At 46.2% G+C, this 16221-nt stretch overlaps 1 protein-coding gene across 1 annotated transcript in view; it reads left to right on the forward strand.

Moving 5' to 3' along the window:
* Positions 1–16221, forward strand: part of MDGA1 (MAM domain containing glycosylphosphatidylinositol anchor 1) — a gene marked incomplete at both ends in the record, with an annotated part of 145708 nt that overhangs the window by 34077 nt on the left and 95410 nt on the right. The window contains one exon of the mRNA XM_080616932.1: positions 14415–14554. Within this exon, the coding sequence (XP_080473058.1) occupies positions 14415–14554 (140 nt within the window). The remainder of the gene's footprint in view (positions 1–14414; positions 14555–16221) is intronic.

The raw sequence follows: 16221 nt of genomic DNA on the forward strand, positions 1-16221 counted from the left end.
CTGTTGCTGCAAGTGAAATCCTTTGGTGTTCCCCCCTGCTACCTCAGTTGGCTCCCTGCCCTCCTCCTTTGGCAGGCAGCAACAGGGAAAACACAGGGCTGATCACTGAACTTTTTCATTCCCTGCCTGTTTTAGGGTGTGATCAAAGAGGGAGAGAAGTTTGAAGGCGTGGTGGCTGCAATGTGTGACAGAGTGGCTCATTTTTTAGTGTTCAGCAGTAAAAATGCTTGTTGCCTGTGGAAAGAGGAGCAGACCTGGCTGCACCCACTGTTGGGGCAAGGAGTGACTTCAGAAGCCAGTTTAAAGTTTATCCAGGCCAACATGGGTCACTCCAGGTGAGGATTAGCAGAACTGTTTTGCAAGACTCAAACGGTTCTTGATGGTTTCCCCAGTGTAATTTATAACAGAAGCAATCTTCTGTCACATGGGGCTTTGAAATGCCCCAAGATTGGCAGGCTGCGCATCTCTATGAAACAAACTGGTGGTGCTTTGGTAACTGGAGAACAAACACTGGGCAATAATTCCACAGCCCCTGTCATCCATCAGTCTGGGGGCTACTGGAGAGCCATGCTTCTTTGGATTCATTCTCCTTTGTGCAAAATTGGAGCATGTTGAAACAGGGTGCAAAACCAGTTTTGATAAGGTAAACCAGTTCCTTGCCTGATGGGCAGAACAAAGGACTTGCTCATCTAGGGGTTGGCAGTTCAAGTTTGCACACTATGGATATTCAGGTAAGGGCATGTTTTCAGAAACGGTGCCTCTTTCCCTCTTCAGTATTTTCATCCAGATGGAAAGCCCACAGTCTAGTTTTGTGTTAATTTGTCCAAAGGCTCTGCAGCAGGCTGGGTTCATTGGGGTCTTTAAGAGAGAAGGCTGGTTTGAGATTTTGCTTTCCTTGGGAGTTTGCTTTCCTCCTGTCCCTTCAGAGACCAAGGGACTGTTTCATTCTCCATGGGATGGGCTGCTCTGTGTCATTCCACAGACAGCTGAAGGTCAAGGGGTGTTTTAAATGAAATGAGATTTCTTACTAAAATCAAGAGAACATCAAATGGAGCTGAGGGCAAGTGATTTTAAAATACACTGAGGTCTCAGCCTGCCCTTGGCCTTGCCTAAGTAAGCCAAAACTCTTTTCTGTTGCAGAAGAGAGTGAGAACAAGTGTCTGTAAAGAGCTTTTCTCTTCAGACACACTCAGCTTTGAGGCTGGTGCCTGTCAGCATTGCAGTCTCTCAGGGCTTTATTTCCTTAGTGTCAAAGATCAACTTGCTTCCTTTGCAAGGCTGTCAGCTAGACCCTGGCTGCTTTGATACAGCTGGGTTAGTCCCCAAATCCACTGTTGAACAAGCTGTTCAACAATGTTTGCACGAATGCATGATCTCGGGTAGAGAATTAATCTCTGTCCCAACCCCCTGTGCAGTCAGCCAGCTGAGAAATTATTTTAAACACCATCCCTTGTGCTTTAGTGCTTCCTCAATTTCCTCTGCCAGTCTCTGGTGTTTCAGATGATCTTTTGACTCCTCACAGATGCAGAGTAATAAATTCCTAACCTTGCTTTGTGGAACTTTAGCTCCCAAGTTCATTGCTATCAGTCTCCCACCAGGGAGCAGCCAAGCCAGCCTCAGCCTGCCTTGCTTCTCCTTGCCTGTGTTTCAGTTGTAATCAATTACTTCTTTTTTTCCCCTCCAAACTCTTTAATTGTCCATTTTCCTTTTTAATTCTTCCCCCAAACAGATTAACTATTGGAGCTGCTGCAGTTGTTTGTCAGAGTGAACTCCATCAACATGGCAATCCTAGAGCTAGTCTTGTTTTGCAGGGGTTGGGGGATACTCCTCAGATCAACACCTGGCACTTGTGGTTGAGGAGAGCTTTTTCTAACAGTGGCTCAAAGCCCATCCCATTTGCAGGAACAGCCTTGTAGTACTGTGTTAGTACATCCAGAAAGTGGCCCTATCTTACTGAGAATAGCTGTAGGGCAAAGGGACGCTACAGAAGGCTGAAGTTTGTACCTCGGTGCTGAAGAGGCTGGAAACAGGCTTGTGGTTTATTGCCTCTGAAAAATCCCAAAGATGCAACTTGTCCTCTGGGCATTGCCTCCCCCATCACCTCCTCAGTCTCCTGAACAACAATATGCAGAATATTGGGCTGAGGAGTGCCTGCCAGAGGCAGTGCAGCCAGATGTGCTGCACAGCTGGAGAGGAGTAGATAGATAATCTATTAAAGGGAAACAATGCAAACTGTTTGTTATGGTGTCAAGAATATTTCACTGCATGAGCAGGATGTGGCAGATGCAGAGTGACAGAAAATGCTCCCTGTGTGCAGAGCCTCACAGAGGCAAGGAGGGGTTCCCCACGTTCTGCCAAAGCAACTGGCAGGGGGTACCCCAAGCCTAAGAGGGTTGTGGAAGAGTCTCCTCTAGCATTTGTGTGCAAGGGGAGATAAAATGGCAGATCCTGCATCCAAATTTCCTCACCATAAAACCGGTCAAAAAAGTGTCATAGGCCGACTCTGATATGCGCACCACTGCCCTCTCCTGTGTGCAGAAGGGATGCCAGCTGTGAACAAGGCTGTGTTGCACACCCCTGCCACTTCTGGGCAGAAGGACCTGTGCTCTGCCCTCTCCCATGATCCTGGAGTCCTCTGGTGCCACTGCACATGGGGATACCCTTTGCCATGATGTCCTACCTGGCAGCTTCAGAGCGGTGACTTTAGAGTTTTGCAGAAATACAACTAGCACCTCCTCTGTTGAGATTGAACTTAACTTTGCACGTAAACTGGGAATTTCATCTCTTTGTTTTGTGTGAAAAATCCAGCTTATCCTCTACAGATTTACAGTGCTTAGTTCTCACTGGAAGAGTGAATTTGCAGAGAATTTGCAAGCCAATCTGTTAATTGGCTTGAATTAAGATTAATTTTTTTTTAGTGTCCTCAGTAAGGAATTTAGTGTTTGTGGGGCTTCTTTGTTTGGAATTAATAATGTAATAGTACAGGCTCTTCAAACATGGCACGTAATTAGAATTCACTGAAATCTTATGTCTAGGCTAAATTTGAAGAAAATAGGTTGTAATTAAACTAAGCTATTAACGGTTACTGTGTCTAATTATTGTGACTATGTGTGTCTGCTCTGGGTCAGGTGGGAGATCATTAGCCCAAACTCAAACCAATCCAGGATTTAAAAATGAGCACTAACTAAGGGAGGAGATATGGACAGTTAAAACACCCCAAATAATACCAATTCTTTGCAGTTATGATGCCATATACCAGCAACATTACGACTAAGATGTATTACTGGCATCGGCTCCAGATAGGATGAAACTGAGGTTTAAAAATAGTATGTATTTTCCCTCTTTCTCAACCCTTGGCATAATGAGCAGAAGAGAAATTAATGTGTGTTCCCTGGCCCTACTACATTTGGATTTTTTTTTTCCCCAGTATGATCTTGAATTAATTTCCTCTACTGGTTATTCTTGTTCCAGGGAATAATTACAAGATTTCTGTGCTGTTTATAACTCCTCAATTAGCTGTGAGTACTTCTTCCTTTTAGCTCTGTTTCCACCGGGTTGCAGGTCTTTCAATGACATGTCAGAGTGCGGCTGCATCTGCATCTGTACTGTATTATGTGGGTGCTGGCCGCCAGTGGCGGCACTTCTTATGGGGAAGGATTTGTCTTTTGCTCTCACCCTTCCTTCCCCTCCTCTCTGTCTTTACTAGGAGGAAAGCAGAAGGGAGAGAAAACAAAGAGCTGACAGAGATGAATATGCTCTATGAATCAAAGCCTCTGGAAATGCTTCTATGGGTTAGTTACTTTCTTAGTGAGAAGGGGAGACTTGGACAAAATTTCCCTTGAACTGTTCTTTCCCATCCCTAGAAAAATGCCAAGGAATTTGGATAAGAGCATTTTATATGGCATCTATCTAGCACTCCTTTGTTGCCTATTTTGCTACAGCTAATTAAAAGAGAAAAGCCTTTTAATACTTAAGCACCATTAACTCGTCTGAATTATTAAATGTCAATTTGCATTATGTGCATAAAAGGATCAATAAACAAAGAGAATAAAACAATGGAGGTGGCTGGGGTTAGAGAGATGTCAGCTCTTCTTATCAGAACCAGGGGGAATTGCTCGCTTGTCTGCCAGGTTGTGGTTATTAATTACTGGTACTCGAGAGGGAAAGAACTGAGGACTTTCTAGGACTCTGCAGACCAAAGGCTCTGCAGGGATGTAAAAGATGCTGTCAAGATAAAATGTTCCTTGGCTTGGTTTCCGTGGCTGCATCCCCCATTGTCTCAGCTTTGCTGACAATTTGCTAGTGTTTCCTTTTGGTGCTCCCTCTCTTCCTTTGGGGTGAAGTTGAACTGTCATATTTGCTTTTCCCTCTCTAGGTTGCTTTGCTTGCAGGCAATAGATTTCAGGCTTGAGTTCCTTGTGCTTGTGAAAAGGGATGTGGGAGAAAATCCAAAGGAAAACATTTTTTCTTGAGTAAACCCTTCTGTGTTGCACAAGAAGCTTTCTTCCTCTGCTCCCTGTGAATGTGAATTTTTAGTGCTGTATTAGGCAGCCTTGGAGTTTAAAGTTTGGCCTTTGCATTGTAAGGCACTAACTGGAATTAGGTACGGTTTGATCCCTGGCTGTGCTTCAGGCTTCTCACCCAATGGTGGACAAGCCTTTCATTTCTTTATCTTCCCCAGCTGGCAGCTCCCAATAGCAGCATTTCCCCATCTAACAGCACTGCCTGGGGGATAAAAGCATCAGTGTTTTGTGAGGCCTGTATGGGAGCCCATTTGAGCACAAAGGCTTCTTTCCACTGAGGGCCTGGTTCGCCAGCAGCATCCCTGTACCATCAGCAGCACCTCTGTCTCTAATCCTGCTCTTGCTGAGAGCAGAAAAGCAGCCAGCAGAGGGATGCCAAATCTCTGCTGTCTCCTATGCCCTTGGCATCTCTACTAGACTGGCCAGCAAGCGATTGTGCTGCGGTTTGTGTCATGTTTGCCTGTCCTCCACCAAGTGGCTTGGATCTGAGAGCTGATCTCGTGTAGCCACCATGCTTTCATCCCCTGGGAGGCTGACTTTGCTGCAGAGGACCTGGTATGCCAGTGGGATGGGTATCACTGTTCATAAAGCTTTGAACAGAGACAAGTCTCTGGTGCCTACCACTTTTCAGTAACAAAAATTGATTTTAGATTCTTGGATTTCTAACTACAGTGAGAACAAAACTGGCTTTCAGTGAAATTTTATTTGTCTCTTTCTTGCAGCTCTTATCACCCTCTCCTGCACTGATTCCCCCTACCTCCCTTCCATTTCTCAATTGAAATAGCATTTCGTTCTCTGTGGAAGCTTGGTATGGCAGCAGGTAATCATGGCCATTTATTGAATCTTCCTTATCCTGCATGGAGGGAATGTTTGCACTGATGCCATGGCATGATTGCCCTTCCATCCCAGCTCCCTTTAAGCTGGCTGTCTGGGGCCCTGGAAGCAGTAGAGCCATGACAGGTGATAATTTAGCATAGATTTGGTGCCTGAGTGCTTACCCAGCTTCTCAGATGGGCTCTGTGCCTCTGCAGAAGTTCTTCTGACAATGGTGGAGCTGCTTTGCTCACATGGACAGGGAGGTCTGCAGGAGAGCTGGGGCAATAGCTGGTCAAATCCCCGCTTGCCTTGTTTTGCTAACCGCATGGCTGCACTGGGGTTGGCAGCACTGAGCATACAACATTCCCTTTGGCTCTCCACGTAAAGAGAAGACCTCTCCTCTGACAGTTCTCCTCTGCCAATCCTTCTTCTGCTCACCAGTCCCCAGTTTCCACCTTGGCTTTGAAGAATTTGAGACTTAGGGTTTAGCATGTCGAACAGCACCAGCTGGAGTTTCATGGAAGTACTCCTATTCTTACCCAGTTCGGTTTGTGTTAGTGTACTCTGACTGAATACTGTTTTGGGGTTTGCTCTTCTTAAGTGTACTTGGGGCTTGAATCCTTCTCTCTTCCTGTGTTTCCAGGGTGGGTTTTAGCACACGTGTCTTTGGTGGAATGCTCATTAGCGAAGTCTGAGGCAGTCCCTGTGTGTCCTGCCATCTGGGAAACCCAGTTTGAAACCACTACCTCTGTTTTTCCTTATTTTTCATTATTCAGAAGCCACAGCTGTTGCCTGATGTGTGTTCCTTTTTTTCCCCTTTTGATGTGAAAAGGAGCCTGTAGTTAGTCATTGATTAGAGTTCATGCACTTCTGCTGCTAATCTAGTCGACAGATGATTAGCAAATTGACATTTTTTTCCTCCCTTTTGAAGGGATGAAGTGTCTGTGTTGTGCTCTCCTTTCATCTCCTGTGTTAAATGCTCCAGCAATGACACGACAGCTGAGTTTCAAAGAACACTGTTTTATAGATCTTGTGCGTGGATCTCCTTGCTGAAGAGTCATGGTTGTACCAAAGTGGCTTGAAGTATGAAAAAGGAAAGGAAGTGGAACAAGCAGTGCCAACAGTGACTTTGGGAATGAGTGGATCTTGAAATCAGGGAAAAAAGGAGAGAGGTAAAAACCCTTGGGAGCATTTGAGCAAAGCCCATTTGCCTGCAAAAGTTATTCATAGCATCTCCATCTGGGCCAGCCTTGGCTCTCTTGTGAACTGACTGCTTGGAGGCTCCTGGTGATGGGCAACACTGAAAGCTGAAAGCATGAGTGCCTACAGAGGCTGGAAGATCAGCAGGCTTTCTGAATACCTATAACTGTTCATGCCACTTCAGAAGGTGGTGGGTGCATGGAGCAGCTGGGGATTGACAGGGAATGAGAGACCTGGTTGGAGCTTCCATAAGGAAGCAAGGGATCAAACCTGCCAAGGAGCCTGGTGCTGGCCTGTCCTCCAAAGACTGCTCCTGCAGTACATGGACAGGTTAAGTGAGCATCTGTGCTACCGTTGTCCAGTTCTCTTTGTAGTCCTCTAACTGGACTGTTTAATTTTCTGGTATTTTACTAGCTGACAAACAAGTCAGTCTGTCAATGTTCTCTAGAATAGAGGATACCTGATTTCTCTCACAAGCTGCTTGCCTCATTTGTGTTTTCCCCTAAAATGCTTAGGAACTTTAAGGAGCAGCCAGACAAGAAATGGATTTTTAAGGGCAACACTTTGAGCACTCAGCTTAGCAGGATCACCTCGCTTGAGTGTGGCTCTGTGGCTCATTGGGTTTTGCAGCGAGATTTAGAGATACAACTCAGGCTCTGAAGCTGGCACAGTGGGAAGCGGGTTGGGAAATAAAGTCTCTTTTATGGCCACTATGAGACAAACAAGCTTTTTTCATTTCCTAACCAAAGCTGCAAGCTTCCATGACAGTGTTCCTGAGGTGCAGATTCTGACTGCCACTGTATCTGTAGCCCCTGAAGATTTGAAGACAACCTACTTCATATTGCTTACATTGAGTCATCTTTACAAATTCCACTCAGGCACATGAGTTAGGCAGCGATGCAGAGCTTATGCCACCTTAATGTTGTGTGTGTAACATCTGTCACTTGATTCCTATGAAACAAAGCTGACGATCGATTTTGCTCTAGTGCTTGATACTTTGCAGTTAGGTGGACCTGTGTAAGAACGTTTTGAGAACACTTAGGAAAACCAGTGAGCTGCAGGCACTCCTTTTTGTTGGGGGTTGTGGGAGGGTGGTCAGGGATGATCTGCCGACTAATACTTTAGTAAAGCACATAATACTTCATTAGTTTTGAATTGACCGAAGGTGTCGGGAGCAGGTGTTGCAGTCACAGGGGGTGTACCTGCTATTCGTGACATCTCACATGATTTTGTTGGGGCTTTTTTTTCTAAAAGAAACAGAATTATAGAAATGTTTCAAGGAAGTGACATTGATTAAGCAAAAGGTTATTTTAAGGCCATGCAAATCATCTGGCTGAGCTTTGCAGAGGAAACTCTGTTTCTGGAGATGCAGTCAGCCAGAGATGCAAAGACATAGTCTTGGTCTCTTCCAACTAAAAAAATAAAAATCCCCTGCTATTTTGAGTAGCCAAGTTTCATGCTCTGTGATTACTTTCCACAGCTCTGTCATTTCTCTGTGCCCTTTCCATTGAAAATTATATTCTTCTCTTCTTGCTCAGGAGTGTTATGGAGTGTTGAATGGGGTTAGACATGCTTGTTTTACGTATCGGAAATGGTTGTGTTTCTTTTGTGGGCGGATTGATGTTTGTGTTTCAATTATGATCAGTGTGGAAACACCACAGGAGTCAGAGACATTTTGCTGCTGAAAGATGACAAATTCCCGCCTGTACATTTAGGCCAGGAGTCCAGTAAACAGATTTTTTTTTTTTTTTTGAGTGTACATGGTTTGGGTTGTGGTGAAAACAGGAATGCACGCGGGCAAAAGAGCCTCTTTGGAGATCTGTCTTGTCTGGGGTTGTAATCCTTAGTGTCAGCTTGCAAGGGAGGGCTTCCAAATGGCTTTTGCTTTAGGACAGCCTTGTGGTAGCAGTTACCCAGGTAGCGCACCGTGTTGAAAGAGTCAACAGGAGGAGCTCATACAAGAAAGTAGTACAGGGAGAGGGAGGAGACCTGGGACGATGGATGCGATCGGCTCCTTAATTATCCCTTGAGGTCTTCTGCATTATATCCCTCTCTGCTGTGGGACTGCCCTGACCTTGTGTTAAAAGCTGGAGCCTAATCAGGCTAAGCTGTACAGGCAGTTTCAGCTGGGGAAGTTCCCTGCAGGGGCTGTGCTCCCTTTGCTGCTATGCTGGGCAAAGATGCTGTGAGGGGCGGAGGTGTGCAGAAGGCCTCCCAGCAAGCAGCCAGGGAACGTATTCAGAAAGCAGTGGTGATGGGGTTGCCTTAGGCAGGCTGAGCAAAGATGTCCATCCAGTGCCTGAGCTCAATTACAGGAACCCACTGCCATGTCCTCTCCCTCTGCTATTGTGCTGGTCTTAACCGCTGATAGATATGGGCAGTCTTTCTTCAGCCATTAATACACTATTGATCCACAGCCCTGCAGAGAGTGTTAATGGACACTGATTGCATATTATTATTTCCATAATCGTCCCCAAGCTGGAGTGAATTTTCCTTTTCAAATGGCCTATCGATACTGTGCCCTGCATTGTGGGTTGGAGCTGGCCTGGTTAATTTGTTTTGTCGAAAGTTTCAGCAAAGCCTGTGGTCTTCACAGTGGAACAATCAATGAGACACAGCTGAACAGTGATGGAGCACAAAACAAGGCAGCTGCCACCCCCGCCCAGAGCAGGCATGAGCAGGGTGATTTGTTTGACCATCAAGATGCTGCCCCTGCAGACCTTCCCATCCTACTAGACCTTTCTTACTCCTGCCAAGCATTGGTAGCATGTCTCTTCCCTTTACTTGTGTGCTGGCTTCTCTTTGCGCTCTGCTAAGAGGACATGACCCCTTTCTCAAAGGTCTTGTGTTTGTATGCCCCTGCTCTTCAGGCAAAGTTGTGCGTTGTATGAACAAAGGCGGGATAAAATGCTAAAGCAGTGACTTCAATGCTTGAGAAGCTCCCTGGGTGCTTTGCCATGCAGGGTCTGTAACAAACAGTGCTGCAGGGCAATTCTACCCATGGACAGGAAGTTACTGAGAGTGGCTGTTCAGCGAGGAATGCCACATGTGGATTTCCTTAATGTAATGCTCATTCAACCCCACTTACTCCATAAACACTGTCTGTTTTTCCCCTTGAACTCCCTTCAAGATGCATCCCTTTCGTTTCACTTGCTCAGGATGGGAAGGGTGAAGAGAAGGAGACAGCTAGGTTCTTGAGGGAACAAGAACATAAGCAGCAGATTAGCAGCAAATGCTCCCCCTGCTCTTGCTCCTATGTAAGCCAGCAGTGTGAGTCAGGAAGCCTAGGAACAGGAATGGGGAAGGACTAAGGCTTCTTTGCCTAGCTTATGTGCAGAAGAGGCTGAATTATAATTACTCCAGGTGTTTGGCAGGGCATCACTTGCCTTGTAAATAAGGCTGGTAGATAAAGGCTGAGGAAGAGGAAAAGCTCCAGATGCAGCTTCCCTCTCTCCCCACCCTGCAGGAACATGGTAATGGAGATGGGTAGATTCACTGTCCCTGTTGTGTGCAGCTGCAGGTATTGGGCCAGCAGCTTTGAAGGTGAGCGTTCTCCATCCTTGAGGCCATCTGCAGGACATGTGAAGGTGACAAAGGGGATGCTGAGTCTAACAGTGATGGCTGTGTTAGCCTGCTGAGAAGGCAGTAGTAAAGTGCAGTTGATGCTGTGCTGCAAAAGGGGTAGCAGTCTGCCCTTGCGGTTGCTGAGTGTGACTGAGGGAGTGTCAATGCGGTATCTGTCACTCACCACCCTCTCTATGGAGGAGCATTCCTCATTGCCATTGTAGCAGTGGGATCTCAGGCTCAGAAAGATGAATGACTAGACCTGTGAACCAAATACAGATTACTCAGTCCTCTCCAAAAGACCATTTCTCTCTCCTTTCCTGAATTTTAATGATATTAGCAACCTCTAAGCACCAAGAGTCTCATAAACTTTCCAGATTATGGTAATAATAACATTGTACACTACACTGCACTGGGAATAAAGTTATTTTATCCACTCCAATTTCTTTTTGTTTTAATGTATTACTACGTCAAGTGAAAGCATTGTAGGAAATCTCAGTGCAGAGGCCAAATGCATTGTAAGCCAGCCCTTTCTTCTAATGCTGCCTGATGGGTTTTTTCCCCTTCCCCTTGTAAAACATCTGGCACGCAGTATTTGGCTGGTCTAGTTTCTCTGGAGGACCTAGTACTGGGAGCCCTCCCTAAACTGATCTCTTACCTGGAAGTGGAATGGAAGTGATGATGCACCTGTCCCTCAAAATGCTGGGGAAAAAGGGTGGGGAACAATCTCTCCTTCCCCCATATTAGTCATTAGAGATGTTCCTTGCCAGCCTGAGGAGGGGGATTCTGCCCCAGCAGGACTTACCAGGGCAGGTTGTATCTGTGCAAGGGTTGTTTTTGTGGAGCACTGCAGAGACTAGCTGAGATTACTGCCTCATTTCTAGCACCTGGCTTCATGCTCCAGCCTTTTTTTGCCCTCCTAAGGATCTTCTGTGAAAGTGTTTACTCTGACAGGCATGGTCCTGCCATCCTGTTGTGCTGGCAATGCACAAACCGTCTGTGCGCTGAAATCCTCCAGGAGACCTGGGATGATGTCAAACAATAATGTATTCTTTCTGTTCAAGCACATTAAAAGTGCAATTAATCCTCACAATCTCTCTGCCCATCTGTAATGCAGCATGAGGTGACTTTCCCAGCCATTGTGTGCTGTGGCAGGCTGAGCTTGGACCAGAGACCTTCCCAAGTGTCATCGTGTGATTTAATGCAATTCTGTAAGAGCTGGCTTGGTTCATTCATTGCTCAGCCCTCACTATTTTACTAATGTCAGATTGTAACCAGAGGCAGAGTTTCTCAGACTCCTATGCCAGTTATACGAGTGCTTTTCTTTCCAAGACAACTCCAGGCTCCCTTTTGAGGGATCTGGGTTCATACGGGGTTTAAGACATGGCAAAATGGTTGTTACTCTGCTGGGACCTGTGCTGTGATTGCAAGAGAGATGTTACAGCTCAAGCAGTGGAGATTCACTTAAAGTGGTGTCCTTTTCCAGTGAATGTATCTGAAAGGTATCGGTAATGGTAATACAAGCAAGTTAAGACACCTATGAACAAAGCTGGGTGTGCACACCCTTGCTTGTAAGCTTCATTGCAGCTCAGTGGATCTAAGGAGAATTCGGGAGAAGAGGACAAAATTATGACACAGGGCTTATCCCTAGGGTTATTGTTTTGCCATGTATGTGCTTTGTATTGCCAAATAAGAAGTAGTTTATATAATATTTCTATCAAACTCAGAGAGACACCAGCAAATTACCACAAGGTATTTGGGCACCAGAATAGTTGCACAAAACCCTCTAATCCTGTACCATTGTGCCTGAAGAATTTGCTGTGGAAATTGCCCAGGTGACAGGAAGGGGTTGCACAAGACTGGTGATATTATGAAAGTGAGATGGCCAAAGAGAAAAGAATGTAAGTTGAAAGACTTACTGTGTGGGATACAGCAGAGCATCTGAAGGAAACATCTAACTGGGAGCTACAGCTGCAGATAAATATTCTGATTCTCTGTGGGGTGGCTGGAAATTAGTTTTTGCAGCAAGGTCATGTTTGAAAAGGGACAATAGAGCCACCATCCGGCAAATGCAGCTCAGACTATGAGGAGAGGTTAGGAGAGCTTTGCTGCTGCAGGGTGCTAAGATCACATTGAAACGCAGGCAACACAGGTTGAGGATGGGCAGAAATATTGTACAGGATGGGAAGGGACAGGATTTCTCTTTTAATCATAGAGCAGGGATTCTTCAGCATCACAGCCTGGGTCTTGGCACTGTGAGCAATGCTCTGCAGTGCACGTGGGGTTAAAGGTGTGATGGCAGGTCTGCAGAGGACTGAGCCAACTGCTAAAACATCTCAAGAGACTGTCATTTGGATTAAGGTATGTTGGCAAAGGTTATATACACCTTTGAATTACTCCTCTGCCGCTGTTCACTTGGCAAGCATTCATGAGGTTTTTCCTGGTAAGTCACTATTTTACTTAATGTGTTTACCTACCTGTATGTATATCCATACATCTATGTATATAAACACAGATGTGTACAAGCGCGTATATAGGTTTCTACTTTCTCCTGCAGTCTAGGCAAGGGAAGGTCACTCATCTACTCAGTTGTATTCAGTGAAGCTTTGACAGTCGCTTTCAGCATTCCATGATGCTCAAGCAATAGCAGGCATATTCCCAGGAGCCCTGCAGAAAGGGAAGATGAGAGAAGCTGAGGGATTTGTCCGTGTTTGTGCCATCATATTATCCAAATCCACATGTTGCTTCTTCTAGTCGACACTTTGGACCGTAATAATGATCTTAGCAAAGTGCCACCACTCTGGAAAGACCGAAGAGATACAAAAAGAGGGAGTAGCTTGCTGCATGTGCCATGCTGCTCCCTGAGTGCTGTGTGGCCATGGCAGGCTGTGCAGCCCCAGCAGCAAGAGCAGCTTGCTGCTCACTAGCCCTGTGTCCACTCCTGTGTCACTGCTGCTTGGTCAGTGCATTGTGGCAAAACCAGTTCATAAAGGCTGACCTCAAAGACAGATCTTTGCCACTGTCCGAGCCCAGACTGCCCTAGGTCTGTGCTGCTGGTTGATTTATGCTAGTTAAACCAGCATAAATCTGGTAAATCTGAGCACTTTCCTTGCCCAAGTGGTTGTGTTTAGAGCATTTTGGTCATGCTAAAAGAAAGAAGTAAAGCAAACAAACCAAAGTAGTCTTTGAAGCTCAGCTAATCTTGAGGGAAAAGTGGGTGTTCAGCTCTATCAGGTTGTACAAAATCTGTACTTGTTTCAGAAGGCTGATTGCTTTAAACCCTTAGATCATGTTCTCAGTGGTTTGTTCGTTTGTGGTGTATTTCACTGGTGGGAGCTAAAGCTGCAACTCCGGAGTCACCTGGAAGCATAGTAGTAAGCCAGGAAAGGATCCCAGGGGGACTCCCACTGAGGAGCCAGTTCCTAGACATGTCTGTGAGTTTCTCTGTTCCTTGAAGTGAGACTGGAGTTTTCCCCTTGAGCAAGTACAGGTGTCCTGTTGGGCTGTGCAGTCACCTTCAATACCTGTCAGCTGCTTCAGTGATTACACAAACGCTTTTGGAGCCAAGGGCTGTTTGCACAGGATTCCGGAGCAGAATTTTCTTTCTGTGCATTTTCCACTTCACTCCTTTTCCTGGCCAGACTGGCAGTAACTGGTCTCCACTTGAAGCCCTAGCTGGAGACATCCCTAGAGTTTATGGGTCCCGTGATCCCACAGAGAATGTTTTCTCTGGCTCAGGGCTTAGGTTTCAGTGTAATTTGGGAAAGACTTGTTTTTCCTACAGAGCACGCTATGCCTGTTCTAGGGATGTTGCTAAAAGCTCTACAGAGCTTCACAACCCTTTCTGACTCTGCTTGGTAGTTATCCCAGCCCACCGCAAAGTAAATCGTAGTAATCTGGCCTGTTTTAGACAGTTGTAGAGCAGTTGTGATTTGACCAGTTCCCTGCTTTAACCGCTCGCACATGCTCCTCTCTGGAAGAGATGAGAGCGGGGAATTCTTGGTTCTCAGCCTGCTTAAGACAGTCCCCCCCAAAAGCTCCATGTTCTGCTTTTCAGAGCCTAAAGCTGCTCATCCCAACAGGACCAAAGGTTTTAAAATAGCAGTTGATATCAGCTGCCCAGGAGATGGGGAAGATCGCTGTTTTCTATCTCCTGAGACCTTTGTGTCTCATACCCAGCACTGTTTGGCTCTTCCCCTCTTGTGTCTCAGGAGGTGGCTTTTCTGTCCTGCCGCTGGTGCAGCTACCGTGGGCACAGGGGGCAGGGGTGCTGCTCCGCTTCCCTCTTTACCTCTTCTTTCCTCTCTGCAGCTCCTGCTCAGGCCCAAATCATCCATGCTGGGCAGGCGTGCGTGGTGAAGGAAGACAACATTAGTGAACGTGTTTACACAATTCGGGAGGGGGACACACTGGTCCTGCAGTGTCTGGTCACAGGACACCCCCGGCCACAGGTAAGCTGTCGGTCTTGCCTGGCACCCTTCTCCCCATGGCAACTCTTTGTAGTCTCCACATAGAGGAGAATTGTGGGCAGCAGAGTGCCCAGCTTTCTCATACATGTTGGAGTCAAGTAGGGACGCCTCATAGTGCAAACACTAGCCTGTTAAGCTATTAAGCATCTAGTCTTGCTTTTATGGAAAACAGTCCACAGAGCTTTGCAGGAGCATACAGAATTTCTAGTGGTCATCAGTATGTGAAGACCCCCAGAAAACTGAAAGCTCAAACTGAATCCGTTATACAAACTACCCTCAAATCTTTAACCATCTTACTGCAAAGTAGGAACAGCTTGAACAGGTTAAAGGAGGCTTCCCACATGTATTGGTCATAGGAGTTATTCCTTTATGATCCTGCAGTCTCGTAGCTTCTCTGGATGTACAGCCAAGGGGAACCTGCTTGGGGGAGTTCGGGAAGTTGTCCGTACTGAGCCTCATGCAGACCCTGCTGGTCACTGCTTAATGGCCACTGACCAGAGGCAGATTCAGACTTGCAGTGTTGGATATGTCCATGCTGTGGTCAAAGTCACAGTTCAGCACAGAGCTGAGCTTGAGTAACTGCTGCAGTTCTTCCTCAGGGTCCCTAGAGGGATGCATAGCTTCAAGCCCCATTCAGGCACCTCTCCACCCTTCAGATGCTCAAGCGGGCAGGTTCAGTAATAGTGTGGATGTATCTATAGGGATACTGAACCAGAGCGTGGGTCTGCCTGCTCTGGGACAGTGTGGTAGGAATGGCGGCTAGTGTGTACTACGAGGCTGGATGTGACAGAATACACTCAAGGGAGCCAGGTACGGTACGTATGTCCTCTTGTCCTCCTTCCCAAATCCTGCCACAGATATCTGTGCTGAGAAGCCATGTCTCTTCATACACCAGTCAATGCCGCTGTGGACTTGCGTTTGAGTAGCTACTTGGCTAAGAGACAATGACAAAATAGAGGGAGAGAGATTCAGCCAGCAGAATTTGAAACGGTTTATCCATCAAAGCATATCCTGGAAACAATAAAAAGGAAATAATCTGAGCTAAGACAGCAAAAATGATCAGCCTAGGCTTGTGACAGTGATGGGCAGATGATAGCTGCGTATGTCAGAAACTAAGATGACAGTCTAGCCCTGCCTAAGGATGTTGAATGTGTGTGAAGGTGGTGGCAGGTTGCAGGAGCCTGAGTAGCCAGAGAGGTTGCTGGAGCAGAGCCTGATGCAGACAGCGTGCTAGTGGGCAACATTGTGGCTTGCCTGTGCCTGGACATGCACAGGGGACACCAGACCCACAAGGCATGACCGGGGAGGCATGACCCACACACATAAAGTGTGGCATGTGTCCTATGTCTGCCCTCCCTCCTCACGGATAGATTTCTTGCCCAGCTAAGCTTGTATCTTAACCTTTGTTTAATCTTTTATTTTCGCTTCTATCAGCCAGTCATTAAAACATGAAAATATGACCAAAATACTTAAATGAGATTAAAATTGAAAAGATTAAAGAGCTGGCTGAAGTGTCCTTGCAAACAGGAGACTGTGAAAGTCTTGGGGCCCTTAGATAATTTCATAATAAGTCTACAAACGCTAAATAAATGCATAGTCATTAGCTCCAAAAATCTGCTCAACCTAGCGCTCTGAGAATGGGATGCGCA

This window comes from Psittacula echo, assembly GCF_963264785.1.
Source record: "Psittacula echo genome assembly, chromosome: 4".
Taxonomy (NCBI): domain Eukaryota; kingdom Metazoa; phylum Chordata; class Aves; order Psittaciformes; family Psittacidae; genus Psittacula; species Psittacula echo.